The 15,353-nt window shown below is 38.0% G+C and overlaps 1 protein-coding gene across 1 annotated transcript; it reads right to left on the bottom strand.

Annotated features, from left to right (window-relative positions):
- Positions 1 to 1,785: 1,785 nt before the first annotated feature.
- Positions 1,786 to 3,984, bottom strand: LOC115416310 (guanylyl cyclase-activating protein 2-like). Its single transcript, XM_030130061.1, has 4 exons — positions 3,646 to 3,984; positions 3,419 to 3,568; positions 2,246 to 2,342; positions 1,786 to 2,132 (listed from the first exon to the last, which is right to left on the bottom strand). Exons 1-4 carry the CDS (start codon positions 3,838 to 3,840, stop codon positions 2,011 to 2,013), a joined length of 564 nt encoding a protein of 187 aa, XP_029985921.1. The 5' UTR covers positions 3,841 to 3,984; the 3' UTR covers positions 1,786 to 2,010.
- Between the last annotated feature and the right edge of the window lie 11,369 nt (positions 3,985 to 15,353).

Raw genomic sequence — 15,353 nt, 5'->3', positions numbered from 1 at the left:
GTGTAGTTTTACTGGTTTTCAGTTGATTTTTGGTTGGTGAGTGTTTGTGATGGCACTGGGCCAGTAGATTCCCAGTAGGTGTCCGAGGTAGTGGTTAGTGAATGTTTGCAGTTTATTCTCTATGTTGTTGTTGTTTGTCTTCAAGGTTTCACACCTATAAAACTTCATTTTGTCCTTGCTTTTTCAGTTTTAGTTTGAACGTCCTCACCTATTCTCCTATCCGTACTCCCAAGATGTGTTGACTGCTTCCAGCTGCTTTTGACCCTTAATTTTCATTGTGATTGATTGATTGATTGATTGATTGATTGATTGATTGATTTTTCGATTGTTATTATTTTGTCAGCAAGATAAATTACCATCCTACTGACTAAACATGACTATAACACCAAGAGCAGACAAACCATATCTGGCCTCTTTGTGTTTTTTGTTGAAGTGAAGGATATTCATCTGGTTGCAATCTGTAACTTCACCCCTAGATACCACTAAAAACTAAACCTTCAACAGTGCACAGTAAATCTGTTCATAGACAATAGACAAGGATGTGATAATGACATATCTTTAGGTAGCCTTCAGCAAACATATTAGACAGAAAATAAGAAAATACAACATTTTAATGGCAAAATAGCACAATACATTACATTATTCTTGAACAACACATTTACTCCTCAAAATTTATCTTTTACAAAAACATTAGTAAATAAAACCATAAGCCTCAAAATTAGCAGTTGCATAGAATTATCAAAGTGTCATTGGTAGTATACAACCAAATGTAATGGATAACATGCAAGAAATGTAGCTGAACATTAAAATGTGTCCAGATGTGTCCTGTAAAGTTCAAATTTACAAGCACATAGTATAGTAAAATGTATGTACTGTCATATGACATTTCACTACATTTAAATGCTTATGTTATAAACATATATGTGGGTATCATTACAATCATTAAAATGATAAATACATTCTGCTCAAATGTACAGGTTTACTTGCAAACGTATCGGTATAGATATTTAAAGGTGCGGGAGACTTTTGTTGCCAATTTTTCATCAAATCTGTAAAACCTCAGTCATACCCTAAGTATCATGAATCTGTAAGTCTTTCTGTGATTACTCACCTGAATCTCTTGCATCACGGTGAACAGTTTCTTAGTGCCATCAACCATAAACAAACCATGTGTTTACAAACAGAGCTGGGAGGTAACTCAGGCATCTTTGGAATTTTGTCACGACGTGCATTGTGGGAAGCGAAGGCTTGCGCCGCTGCCTGATAGTGGCAGTGGCAGTGCAATCATATGGTATTATATGGATGAAACAAACACTACGCGGAAATGGCTGAAATGCGGAAGGGGCTGGAGGAATACGCATAGAGGGAGGGAGGGAAGCTCCTGCTGTTTCCACGTCGTGTCTGTAGCAGCTGCTGCTGTCAGGCGGCTGCGTGAACCTCCCTTTCCCACAATGCAAGTCGCAACAAAATTCCGAAAATGGTCGAGTTACCTCCTGGCTCTGTTTGTTTGGTTTGTTTATGGTGGATGGCACTAAGAAATTGTTTACCGTAAAGCAAGAGATTCAGGTGAGTAATCACAGAAAGACTTACAGATTCGTGATACTGAGGATATGACTGAGGTTTTACAGATGAAAAATTGGTCACGAAAGTTTCCCGCACCTTTAATCTCTTACAACTTCCATGTAGGCCCTTATTCTTAAAAATAAAGTAATAATGCAATCTCAGTGAATGAATACATTACATGTGACTGTACTGTTGCAAGACACTTTCTCTGGAGATGTTTTTATTCATTATCTGAATACCAAAGACGGCAGCCTATCACATAGCTGCCAAATCCAGCTATCAAACCCAGCTCCACGTTCAGACAGCTGACGCTGAGAAAACATGGCCTGCTCTCAAACTCCAAGTCCAAGCAGATTCACCTGGAGACGCAGGCAAAAACAAGACAGCAAGACAGCTCTGTCTGCTTCAAAGGAAAACACTGAGGTGAAAATCTCTCACAATTAGCCATCAAGGAAATTTCCCGCAGTTCTGTATGACCCATCCTGTCGCATTGATGTCCAACTTGAGCAGATTCATGACCCATTCGTCCTTCTGAGCTCCCTCCATGAACTCAGATAAGGTGATCTGACCTGTGGGCACCAAACATAGTCAGCTGATAGGACACACTTTCAAGTCCACAACTTGAAGTAAAAGTAATTTTCAGACAAACATACAAGACATAATTTTTTACTGTATTATTTACCATCATTATTCTGATCAACCAGCTCAAAGATTCTGTCACAGATTTCAGACGGTGTCATTTCCATGTCACTTCTCAGGTGTTTGATTTTGTGCACAATCTGCAAAAGATACAACAAATGTGAGTGAAAAAGTGAATTACATAAGATACCATAACAAACAACTACCGACAACAACAAATGTCATACAATATGTTGTGGACTTCTGGTTAAGTTAATGCAAATATTTTTCATTATTCTGTGAAAAACACACTTCAACCTATTTTCTGTGAGATAATGAATAAAACGAAAACAATCAAAAAGGAAAACTAACAACCTAATGTATCTTAAGGGGATTCCAAACTACATCACAAAAAGACCTTCATCTACTGTGGACTTGGGCAATTTTTCCACTTTGTTTTCTTGTTCTCTTTATATATGAAAGGGGAAAAAAGAAAAAAAAATACAACATATACAACAACAACAAAAGGCAAAAACATTTCCTTTGAAAATAATTTAAAATCTTTGAAATTGAAAGTTTTCAAATAATTCCAAAATGCATTGTGCAACAAATATTAAATAATGTGTTGTGGACATTCAGAAATGTTTTTAGTGAATGAAAAACTTCTTTATAAAGAAAAATTGTCTTTAATATGAGAACAAAATGTAAACAAAAAAATTACAAATATAAAAACACATTTTAAAATGATATTTCAATATACATTTTTTGTACATGTATATGTACATATGTGGACTAGAACTGCTACACAATAGTTTTAATTTGAGAAGAAAGAGATTTTTATTTAAAACAAAAAACAAAAAACTATATGAATAAATGTAGTCTAATTGCTATATTTACCGTACTAAATGGATCTTGGCCTGAGAGAACCTTTCTAAAATTATACTGCTGTAAATTAGACCAAGAGATGTTCACTTCAAAAGTAGCTCCACCAGAGACCAGCTGGTCCTCTAATACCCTGCAAATCCAGTTTAGGACCAGGGACTCAAGGCCTTATGTTACTGGGACAGTATGATAATCTACCTTGAGAGGATTATTGTTACGAAACGTGATAATTCTAGCAATATTCTTCATGCTATGTAACTCAAACTTTTGAAAAATAATGATGGGTAATTGTCTAAATACTATTTTCAACATATCTGATGTGAAATCCATCCAATAGAATCCATTTATGTCTTACCCTGATGATACGTTTCACCTCATGCCTATCCAACTTGCCATTTCCATCCTTGTCGTACATTTTAAAGGACCATTTCAGCCTATCTTCAAGATTTCCTCTTAAGATCAAGTGAAGTGCAGCGACATACTCGAGGAAATCCAATGTATTATCCTGTAAAACATCAGTGTGACTTTTCACTGTCATTACAAAACAGTAATCAAAAGATTGTTCACTGCTACCTGATGTACCTTGTTTGTGTCAAAGGAGTGGAATATTGTTTCAATGTAGAGATTCTCCTCTGCAGAGCTGCTCGGTACTCCAAAGATCCTCTTGAATTCATGTAGGTGTAAGGCACCGCTCGGACACTCCTTCATAAACATGATGCATAGCTCCTGAATCTGAGCCAAGTCCATCTCTTCACTGTGACTCTCCTCTTGTCCCATGGCCTCTGGATGGTTTCAACACTAGAAAGTTCCTGGATTCTGTTCTGCGATGGACTATTTCACTGAAAGTTTGGCTTCTATTGGATGGTCAGTAAGTCACTGCTCGCAGGGTTCAACCAAACTAAACTGCAGTCGCTTGAAGAGAAGTCGAGCCAGTAAAAGGTCAATCTCATTACAATGCTAATCACTTGATCTTTCTCTGACACGTTCCAGTCTAAGTTGGTCTGTTGATCTGTAGCCAAGGGCCAAAAGTCATAGTAGGATCCATTTAATTGAAGAACCAAGTGAGTAGATTGACACGTCTGTCTTGATGTTTACAAACTGTGTTAATGACTTAAGTTTCTCAGTTTAAACCAGTGTTAGGAAAGTACAGTAGTATAGCATCAAAGTAATATAACATTTTATTACTTATCTAATACATGTTTAAACTGTGAAATATAGATGAGTTTTAGACAGAATAATGAAGTCACACTGATAAACTCACACCTGGGGTCTTGTCTTGTCTTGTCTGGTGTTGGTAGACCCCGGCCTCTATTGCTCTGGTGTCCAGGGCTTATTCTTGTGCATTCATCCTCTGTGCTGTCCTTCAGTTCTGGCTTTTCCAGCCACTGGTATGTTTTCTTAATATCATCCACCTTCTCAATTTGCTGGTGGTCCATGTCATGCAGGGTCTTGTCCTTCCATGATAGCCCCTCAGGCTCCTCCCCCTTATTGGGCTTCTGTTGCCTGAGACATTCACCAAGTACAGTAATTTTCAACCTTGGGGTCGAGACCCCACATAGGGTCACCTGGAATTCAAATGGGGTTGCCTGAAATTTCTAGAAAATTGGTAAAAATAAAAATAAAAACTTACTAATAAAAAATATATGGTGAGTTTGACAGAGACAATCACAATCCATAAAAGGCATGACAAACTGTGAAGCTGAAACTGAAGCACTGTGGTACTGTTTATCTTTCAAATGTTCATTGTGGTCAGTTTCAGATGCTGCAGCTCTTTCATAATTCATAGTTTGAGTTCTTGTTTGTTCAGTATTAATTGTCAGCCTTGTAAATCCAAGCTGGACTGACTGTATATATCCTGACCAAGGAAAATAAAATTCTCACTTTGTGCAGTAATCTACACCTGGCTTTTCTGCCTCCATTCATAATAATATCGACTAAATGTCGTCTAAAATTAATGTTTTTTTGCAACATAGTATAACAAACTATTACATGATAAAAAAAAAAAAAAAAAAAAAAAAAAAAGTGGTATTAATTTTAGCAAAAAAAAAAAAAAAAAAAGTCTCCATTTTGAATGTCTGGGGTAGCCAGAAATTTGTGATGTTAAAATGGGGTCACGAGCCAAAAAAGGTTGGGAGCTACTGACCTAGTAGATGGTCGCTGAGGGTCATTTTCTTCATATATTCCTGGAGGCTTGTTTTTTCCTCCTGGATAGTAGTTTTGATGCTTACTAGTCCTTGCCCCCCTTCATGTACAGCCTTAGGATGCTGGACTTAGGGTGAAACCCTCCATACATGGTGAGGAGCTTCCTTGTCTTGATATCAGTGGCTTGTATCGCTTCCAGTGGCCAGGATATTATGCCAACGGGGTATCTGATGACTGGCAGGGCATAGATGGTAATGGTCTGGATCTTATTCTAATCGCTCCCCAACAGTGTAGGTTATAAGACTGAAATGTACAAAGTACATGTAAATGTAGTATTACACTCAGATTACGTAATGTAAACTGAAATTATATCTAATTGAAAAATTAAATGAAATAAAAATGAAAAATTAAAGTACAGTCTGCATGGAGAAGGGGTGGGATTAAATAAATTGCATTTCTTCCCACCCCTTTTCGGGCATGTAAATGAAACTATTGCGCTGTTCTTCTAAGACTGTCTTGATTGTTGATTTTTGTATTATTATTTATGTTTTACTTGTTCAAATATATGTTGCATTTCATTGCATGTTCAGAATATATCACAAAAATAAAAATCAAATCAATGTAATAACTGTATATTTTTTACAAACGTCGGTCTGCATCATGTCTTAAAGCACGACATAACAAAAGATTTGGCCCCAACCCTCTCTTGGGCTCAAGATTGAATTTGAAAGTTTTTGGTGACTAAAGGTCAATGCCAATGTGACCTCATCGATGTCCATTCTTATGTGCCTCAGAAACACTTCAGTATAATTTCTTCAGATTTGCATTATAATGGTAATAATGGATTAGATTTATGTAGCGCTTTTCTATGAACGCATACTCAAAGCGGGTACAGTGGATCCATTATTTATTCACTCTCACCGTCCCACTCTGGTGGTGTTAAACTACACCTGTATCCACAGCTGCCCTGGGCAGACTGACGGAAGTGCAGCTGTGGCCCCTCCAACCACCACCATTCATATGCATTCATTCACCAGTGTGAGTAGCAGCACTGGAGGTAAGGAGGGTGAACAGCACATGACTGGGGCAGAGCAGGATTCAAACCGCCAACCCTTCAGTTATTGGATGACCCACTCTACCTCCTGAGCCACGGCCACCCGTAAAAGTTGGAGTGTGCCAAGAGTTCTTAACTCTAGTTACATGTAATTTGAATGAGGTTGCACAGCCCTAGTTAACACACATAAGCTGATATTACCTGCTTTGAATCTGTTTATAAAGATGAACATCCTGTCAGCTTCCAGAACATAAGACCTTCTGGTGGCTGGCTGCGGTATAGCTCATGAACCCATCCAACCTCAGCGTTAGAAGGACATGGGCTCAGCTGTGAATTTAAAGTACATGTCCAATGAAGGCTTCCTCAAAGTAAAAAGGGAGATTTTTAAATGTATATATTAGGGCTGGGCAAGTTAACGTGTTATTACTGTGTTAACGCATTCATTAAATAACGCTGACAATTTTTTTTTTACCTACTGTTAATGGCGTTCTGCCTTTCAAACAAGTCTTAGTTCATTTATACATACAGACTCTTATTTTGAAACTCATGCTTTTATTTTGGCGCTCCACACGCACCAAGTGCCGGTGTAGCTGAGAGGAGAAAAGTGAGCGAACTTTCCGAGTAATGCTGAATCAAACATTGTTTAACTCCTGCAGAAGCAACGCCTGTATGTATCAGTCATTCTGTCGCTTGCTAAATAATTTCACATGCAAACGAGCCGTTAGAAACATGTTTATGACGTTATTTTGGATGTGTTTATTACAATGTATTATTAACATGTTAAAGCTAATTGGTTTATGCTAGCAGTCGCAGATGGGTTGCTAATTTTTTATGCAGGCTCATGCTAAGTTTATGTAAATTCATTGATTGTGTTTAGGTATAATATGCCAGCCTTTGAACTAACCTTTATTTATTTACGATGTGATTGTTGTATTAGCAGTCAATTTAAGTTTATACCCAGATAGCAATTACCTTTGGGCCGGATCCGCATGAAAGCCTTTACATCCGTTTCTAGCTCACATCCGTTTTCGGACTTTGGACCAAATCTGCATCGGATCCGTCTTCCAGCTCTCTCTAGCAGTTCTGGAGTTGTGCTGGCTTATGGATTCGGCCTAGAACAGTCTCCCATCACACAACCAAGACTGATTTTCAAAATAGTAATACTGATCTGGACCAGAATCGTAATACGAATCTGGACCAGAGTCGTAATACAAATGTGGGCCAGCATGATTCTTGTGTATATTCTAGATGTGATTGAACGGAACTGAGCCAGAGCCGGACCATTAGAAGATCCGTTTGGCGGAGCAGTACCTGTTTTGGCCCGATGTGCATTTGGACACCAGGCCAGATCCACCAAACGGTTTCGGGCCGAATTGGGGTGCAATTCTGTTCCAGATCTGTCCCAGTATCTCTTTGCCATCTGGGGAATCACAGTAAAACTTTAAAGCCCATGTTAGTTCAATATGTAAAGTGTTCAGATGCAAATCTGTGGCCACTGCGCCTCATTTGACTTTTACACATAATTTTTAAAGGCTCTGCTGACTATTCAAATAAAATATTCTATTAAGATGAAAAGCACAAAGGCTATAGAAAAGTATTATATTTTCCTTTGTCGGACTGGGGTGGGGGTGGTCAGCGAACGGACGGTGGGGTGTGTGTGTGTGTGTGTGTGGGGGGGGGGGGCGTCACCCCCGCCATCATCATCATCATTAGCTGGATCTGATGTATCTGTTTGAGCCGCTCCAACCCGACCCCAAATAAAGTGACATTTTCTTAACCCACCCCAGCCCCACCCACGGGTCCCACGGGTTACCCCCATCAATGATCTGGGATCTGTGATCACTGATGATCAATAATGACAATCGCGGCCACGTCCCCAAATCACTTTATCCCTTGGAAGTAACTCAATGGAAATGTGACATTCCTGCCAGTCCGCTGAAATGCCGTTTCACGGAACTCAGCCGAAAGCGCCGAAACTGTGTGCGAGCAGGATTTGGTTCCGTCTCAGGACAGGTACACGGACCTGGCCCACATCAGTGTTACAGGTTTACGCCAGAAGCGCCGGAATTTAATGGAATGGAACAAGTAAAAAAAATCAGGGGGTTGTATGTCCTCTGATATGTCTGAACCTTTTGGAATTAATAATAGTAAATAAATACATTTAAATATAAAAAGTGTCATAATTGAATAATTAATTATAAGTAATCCTATTTTTGAATAAAGGAATGCGAAAAAAAAAAAAAATCTATTAGTTGTTTCATTAAGTCTACCCCATTCAGTGAAGTTGACTGGTCCAGTTTGTCCAGCTCCACTGTCATCCGGATGCTGATGTATGGACACACTCCACATTATAGGTGAGTACTCTGATTTTTTGTTCTGATTTGCAGTATTTGGTTCAAAGTATGTCAAACTAGTATGGTGATTGGTGTAACAGTTTTTCCAAACATAACTCTGTTCACCTCAGTCAGTTGTTTGTCTGTTTTAATAGAATTGTCAGTTGTTACAGTCTGGAAAGGGGAAAGCTGCCGTGATTGTGTCTGATGAAAAAGAATGATTAAATAATGTAAATAAATTGAATAATGATTGAAAACAAAAATTATAGTAATGTTGTGTAGTGAGTTTTGAGGCGCAGATGGATGCCAAATGCTAGTTAAGAGGTGAACGTCAGTCACACATTACACGGTAATGTGTGACTGAAGTTACTATTAGCATCCGTTATATTAACTAACATGCTATGCTAAGCTATATGATGGTCATATAACAGGGCTGCAGACGAACAGTCTAAAACTGTGAAAGTAAAAAAAAAAAAAAGCTTAACGTGGATTAATGTCTGAAAACTATGATCAATCGTCACCAAATTTTGTGTGAACATATCTAATCATGTCAACTCTCACCTCTCCTAAAATCAAAACGAAAACCCTAATATTATGGATGTTGTCCTGTTAAGCTTTATCAGGCGCACATTAGAGAAAAAGCTTAAAGTAGTTTCATGTCAGAAAACAGCAGCGGATCAACAGATTAGAGATGGACTTGTTCTTATTCTATTCTATTTTAAAAGGTTTCTTATCATTACCATTTATTAGATGGATTTTTCATTTTTCATATTTTAGAGACACACACACACACACACACAGAGACAAACAGACAGACAATTTATTAAATAAATTTGTTGATGATTGATCGCAGTTTTTGGACATTAAGGGCCGGATCTACGAAGATCATAATTTGCGTTTAGTAATTTGCTTCCACAATTTTGTGTGTGGGGCTGGACCGCGGTTTGTGGGTGATTTACAAAGATTGCGCAAATAACAACAGGTGCCAAGTCTTGCAGACCGCCCTATTTAAATGAGGGTTTTGTGTACGTTACTGGAGACAATATGCTATAGAAACTGCTGTGGGATACAGCAGCACTAATGGTAACAGTGTGCTGAATGATCCAGAAGCATGGAAATGTAACGTTGGAGGAGTCTAGTCATAGAAGGTATTGCATGACTCATTCATTCACTCATTTTTCATTTTAAAGGTGTGTGTGTGTGTGTGTGTGTGTGTGTGTGTGTGTGTAGGGGGGGGGTGGGGGGTTTGGATTGAATATACTGTATTTACATTTTCTCCTCCCAGCACACGCACAATTGCGTGTCAACGCCCCATATTACATATTAATTCAATCTGTTCTGTCGTTTATGTGTTCTTCCCACTGTCACATATTCACAGGCAGCTATGGGCTTACCTGAAAAATTATTTGAAAAAATATTCACTCTGTTTGTGTCTATTTTACATTATAGGTACTGTGAGAAAATGCGGCTCCACCAGATCCGCCACCAGTGGAGTCAGCAGCTGTAAGATGGTTTGGATGGAGCGGACATCAGGAGCGGGAGAGAGGCGTCAACACTGAGCCAGGCATTAAGTTTTTGTTTTCGGGCTTTTCCAGTCAGTTTGACAGTCAGTTCAGTTTTTGTCGCAATTTACTGTGTTCTATCAGTTGTTTAAATTTTTTCATACATGTTTGTTAATATGGCCTAGCGTTAAATAAAACTGTTTCATCTATATGCATTGGTTCTTGATTGGAGATCTAGTTGTACAGACAAACATGACTCAGACTAAAAAGTAAGCCATGTTAAACAGATACATAGACTACATCCTTGATTCAGCTTCAAACATTCATTTGCGTGTAGATATTTTTGGTCTTAATTTTTCCACAGTCAGGTATTAGCCCCTGCAAATTCATGACTTGTCTAGACTGGTCTGATCTTGGTATTTTACATATAGCCTAAACAACGACAACAGCATTAGGCCAGTTAATGATGATAGTTATAGTAATAATAACAACAACAAAAGCAATAATAATGCCATACATAATTCAGAGAGCAAAGAGATGCTGGTGTAAGCAATGTTTCTGTGCTGCCGATTTATAGAATGATTTATTCATGCTGACTGACAGGATGTAAAACGGAGTGCTTTTATTGTGAAGGCAGGAAGTGTGTTATATGTGTAAAAACGCAGGTGGTTCATGCTGGTGTTGAAGACAGTGCTGTGAAGAAATAAAGTGCCTCCAAAATTAAAACTGTCATCCTTTTTACACATCATGCCGTCAGGGCTCATCTTCCACACGCTCGGTTACACTGGGACGGATCTGGAACAGAATCGCTGACCGAGTTGGCCCGAAACCGATTGGCGGATCTGGCCCGGTGTCCAAATGCACATCGGGACAAAACAGGTACTGCTCCGCAAAAACAGATCTTCTACAGGGCTAACGGGTCTGGCACCAATCTGGCAAATGGGTCTGAAACGCATCTGGAATGCGGGAGACCCCGGCACAACGGAGCTGGGCCAGAGCTGGGCCGCTCCTGTACAAGATCTGTTTCGCGGAGCCGTACCAGTTTTGGCCCGATGTGCGTTTGGACACTGGGCCAGATCCGCCAAACGGTTTCGGGCCGTGTCGGGGTGCGATTCTGTTCCAGATCCGGCCCAATATCTCTTTTTGCTATTTGGGACGGAGCTGGGCCAGTGCCGGGCCGCTCCTGTACAAGATCCGTTTCGCGGAGCCGTACCAGTTTTGGCCCGTTGTGCGTTTGGACACTGGGCCAGATCCGCCAAACGGTTTCGGGCCGACTCGGTCAGCGATTCTGTTCCAGATCCGGCCCAGTGTCTCTTTGCTATCTGGGTAATAATTACATCTATGCATTCTCTGTGAATATGCATACCATTAATAGACATAACTAATTGAATTATTTTGTTTTTATTTTATAGTTTCACTCTGTCAATCTGCATGATGTCAAGTATGTACATTAAAGCTGCAAACTTCAAAGAGGACATATCATGCATCGTCAATTCAGAGTTTAGCTCGCTGTCTAGCTCAGACTAAGTACAGGCATCTTAGCGAGGACAGTACACTCCTATTCTTCTGCCCCGCTTGTGTGCGTGTAGCGATTAGCTCGGCAGATAGACAACAGGTTTACCAAGAAAAGCCAGATGCCAAAAACTTCTGTCCAAATCTTTTACTTGAGACTCACTGTAAAACTGCAACATACATACAGGGTGGGGAAGCAAAATTTACAATATTTTGAGGCAGGGATTGAAAGACAGTGTATGACCAATTAGTTTATTGAAAGTCATGAGAATTTATTTGCCACAAGAAAACTGACATAATAGAAAATGTGTTTATTCTATGTGTCCTCCTTCTTTCTCAATGACTGCCTTCACATGCTTCCTGAAACTTGCGCAAGTGTTCCTCAAATATTCGGGTGAGAACTTCTCCCATTCTTCTTTAATAGTATCTTCCAGACTTTCTCCTAATAGTTTTGCTCATAGTCATTCTCTTCTTTACATTATAAACAGTCTTTATGGACACTCCAACTATTTTTGAAATCTCCTTTGGTGTGACGAGTGCATTCAGCAAATCACACACTCTTTGACGTTTGCTTTCCTGATTACTCATATGGGCAAAAGTTTCTGAAAAGGTATGGATAATAGTGTTAGGTATGATTATGACATCAATATATGTTTGGTTTCAAAACAATTGACGTAGTGCCTGCTGAGAAAAAAACACCTAAATGTTCATTGTCAATTTTGCTTCCCCACCCTGTACAAAATATGTCTCAGTTATGTTCATTGCCTTAGTACATTTACATGGCATTATACATTTAAATGAATGGGAAAAAGATTGCTAGCTCGATGCTAACTTGAATGGGAAAATCAATAGACACGCTAACGATTAGCATTTACAGATTAACTTACGATTTACATCTTTTTATCCAGCAACAAAGGTTCACATCAGAGATATTTAATACTATTCATTCTTACAACATCTGAACATAAAATACTCACAGGCAAACATTTTTCGGGCCATACAAACAGAGTGAAAGAAACATGTCTGTTAGTTCCTTCTTATGTCCAAACTGACTACGGGAACTCCGTAAGGACAAAACATACGTTAGTGCAACTTATTCCGACCACTAGAGGGCCCCCTTTGCTTGCTTTTAACAACTGAACATCACATGTTATTGGGCTTATTAGTATTAGTACTTATTAGTGGGCTTAAGACTCCTGTCAGTCACTCACAAGCGGAAATAAACTGGTGTGGACATAAACATGGAGAAAATTACCGGTCTTTTCCATGGACATTTTCATTTTAAATGCCTTCAGATGGTGGGGTTGAGAAGGACAAAGTTGTTTGGAAGCACTGCAATGTGGAATTATTTTTTATCACCGGAGTACTTGAAGTCTGAAATATCACTGAAAGGAAATACATGCTGTTGATGCCGGCAACCCCCCCCCCATATAACTATATGATTAATCGCGATTAATCTCAGAAATCCACGTGATTAATCACGATTAAAAAATTTAATCGCTGTCCAGGACTAATATATATATATATATATATATATATATATATATATATATATATATATATATATATATATATATTTATATATATATATATATATATATATATATATATATATATATATATACAGGGTGGGGAAGCAAAATTTACAATATTTTGAGGCAGGGATTGAAAGACAGTGTATGACCAATTAGTTTTTGAAAGTCATGAGAATTTATTTGCCACAAGAAAATTTACATAATAGAAAATGTTTTAATTCTATGTGTCCTCCTTCTTTCTCAATAACTGCCTTCACACGCTTCCTGAAACTTGCGCAAGTGTTCCTCAAATATTCAGGTGACAACTTCTCCCATTCTTCTTTAATAGTATCTTTCAGACTTTCTCGTAATAGTTTTGCTCATAGTCATTATTTTCTTTACATTATAAACAGTCTTTATGGACACTCCAACTATTTTTGAAATCTCCTTTGGTGTGACGAGTGCATTCAGCAAATCACACACTCTTTGATGTTTGCTTTCCTGTTTACTCATATGGGCAAAAGTTTCTGAAAAGGTATGGATAATAGTGTTAGGTATGATTATGACATCAATATATGTTTGGTTTCAAAACAATTGACGTAGTGCCTGCTGAGAAAAAAACAACTAAATGTTCATTGTAAATTTTGCTTCCCCACCCTGTATATATATTCATCAAATATACAATTGCAGTTTATTGATCCTGTGTTCATTGTGTGTTTATGTTTATTGATTTTATATATTGTGTATCATTTTTTGCAAAATAGAATTCTGATAAAAGATCTCATATAATAGAAAGTTGAGATAGATATTCTAAACAGTTACCAAATATGGGTCAGCACCTCCTCTCAGACACACAAAAATAACTGAAACTGTTTAAATCAAATCTTATGAGTCATCAGCACAGAAAATAATCATTGGTTAGTGATCCAAAATACATTCAGTATTCATGTAGGTGAGCACTAGGCACTGACTGCATTATGATTCAATGTGATAACTATGTCTCACAATGTTTAGTATAATTTAAACCAAACCTAAAAAAAATTGTCCATAAAGCACTGTTATTGCCTAAACCTAAACAGCACCAGGAGTCACAGTGTAAATCCACCATCCACCTCTCCAATCTCCTGCTCACTGAGGAAAGATAAAAGGCATTACAGATCCATCACGGAGAGATTACAAGTCCTTGTGTTGAAATAAAGGCTAAGATTATATTTGTGCAACAACAGAATATGAAATATTGACAGAGCAGTAGAATCCCACCCATGTCGTACCTATAAAATCTGATCATTCATTTCTTCATTTTCTGAGTTATGACATGATGTATACAGACAAACATTCACACCTATGGGTGATTTGGATTGACTAATTAACCTATTAAGGTGCATGTCTTTGGACAGTGGGAGGAAACTGTAGAACCTGGATAGAACCCACATAGACACAGGACGAACATGCAAACTCCACACAGACTATGTACACTGCATCACCCAGTCTCCCAGAATCTGAGCAGTAACTGGTTATCACAACTGTGAGATCTACAGATCATAACATTCTGTTTTTATTGACATTTTAAATGGCATCACAAGCTTTTTGAATGGAATAAAAAGGTTAGAAATATAATGTAATTCCAAATTATTACAATAATCCAATGTTACATGTGCCACAGTGAATGGTCTCCCCTTCTGGTTCCTTTATGTTAAAAAAAAAAATTAAAAATTTATGAGGCACTATAATTTAATTATCTTCTATTTCCACCTTTATTTGAATAAAGTTGCTCTTGAAATGTAAGTGACTTTTTTTTTTTTTTTTTTTTTTTTTTTTTTTTTACTTTTCAACTTTTCCTGAAGTTCTGAACATGCAAGTACATCCTCAACCACAACTGGTTAACTTAAAAAAAAAAAAAAAACTGCATAAAATGTAGAATTACGAAAGGTAAATGTGGCACAAACCTGAGCTTTAATTGAAGTTAACCACAACACATTTGTTTTAGTCTGAAGAAGTCAAGAAAATCCACACTTGGCCTTTGTCCCCAGAGGCAACAATCATTTTGTAAATAAGAAAAACCTCTAACAAACAGGTTATGTTATCTGTGTATTTCATTGTAGATTTTTAGTGATTTGTAACATAAAAAGCAATGAAAAGAGAGTATCTTTAACTTCCAGTAGTTTGAATATTTTTGTTTTGCATGTAGTCCAGTAAATAAATGAAAGTATGAATGTCACTGTGGAACGGGACA

The sequence above is a fragment of the Sphaeramia orbicularis genome, chromosome 3, assembly GCF_902148855.1.
Source record: "Sphaeramia orbicularis chromosome 3, fSphaOr1.1, whole genome shotgun sequence".
In the NCBI taxonomy this organism is placed as follows: Eukaryota; Metazoa; Chordata; class Actinopteri; order Kurtiformes; family Apogonidae; genus Sphaeramia; species Sphaeramia orbicularis.
The sequence above is the reverse complement of the archived record's forward strand: the minus strand, read 5'-3'. Positions and strand labels throughout refer to the sequence as shown.

Coding starts and splice junctions, on each gene's coding strand:
- LOC115416310 (XM_030130061.1), bottom strand. CDS start 3,840: ATGGGACAAGAGGAGAGTCACAGTGAAGAGATGGACTTGGCTCAGATT. Junction 3,569..3,645: donor ACTCCTTTGACACAAACAAG/GTACATCAGGTA, acceptor GATGTTTTACAG/GATAATACATTGGATTTCCT. Junction 2,343..3,418: donor AGGTGAAACGTATCATCAGG/GTAAGACATAAA, acceptor TATCTTTTGCAG/ATTGTGCACAAAATCAAACA.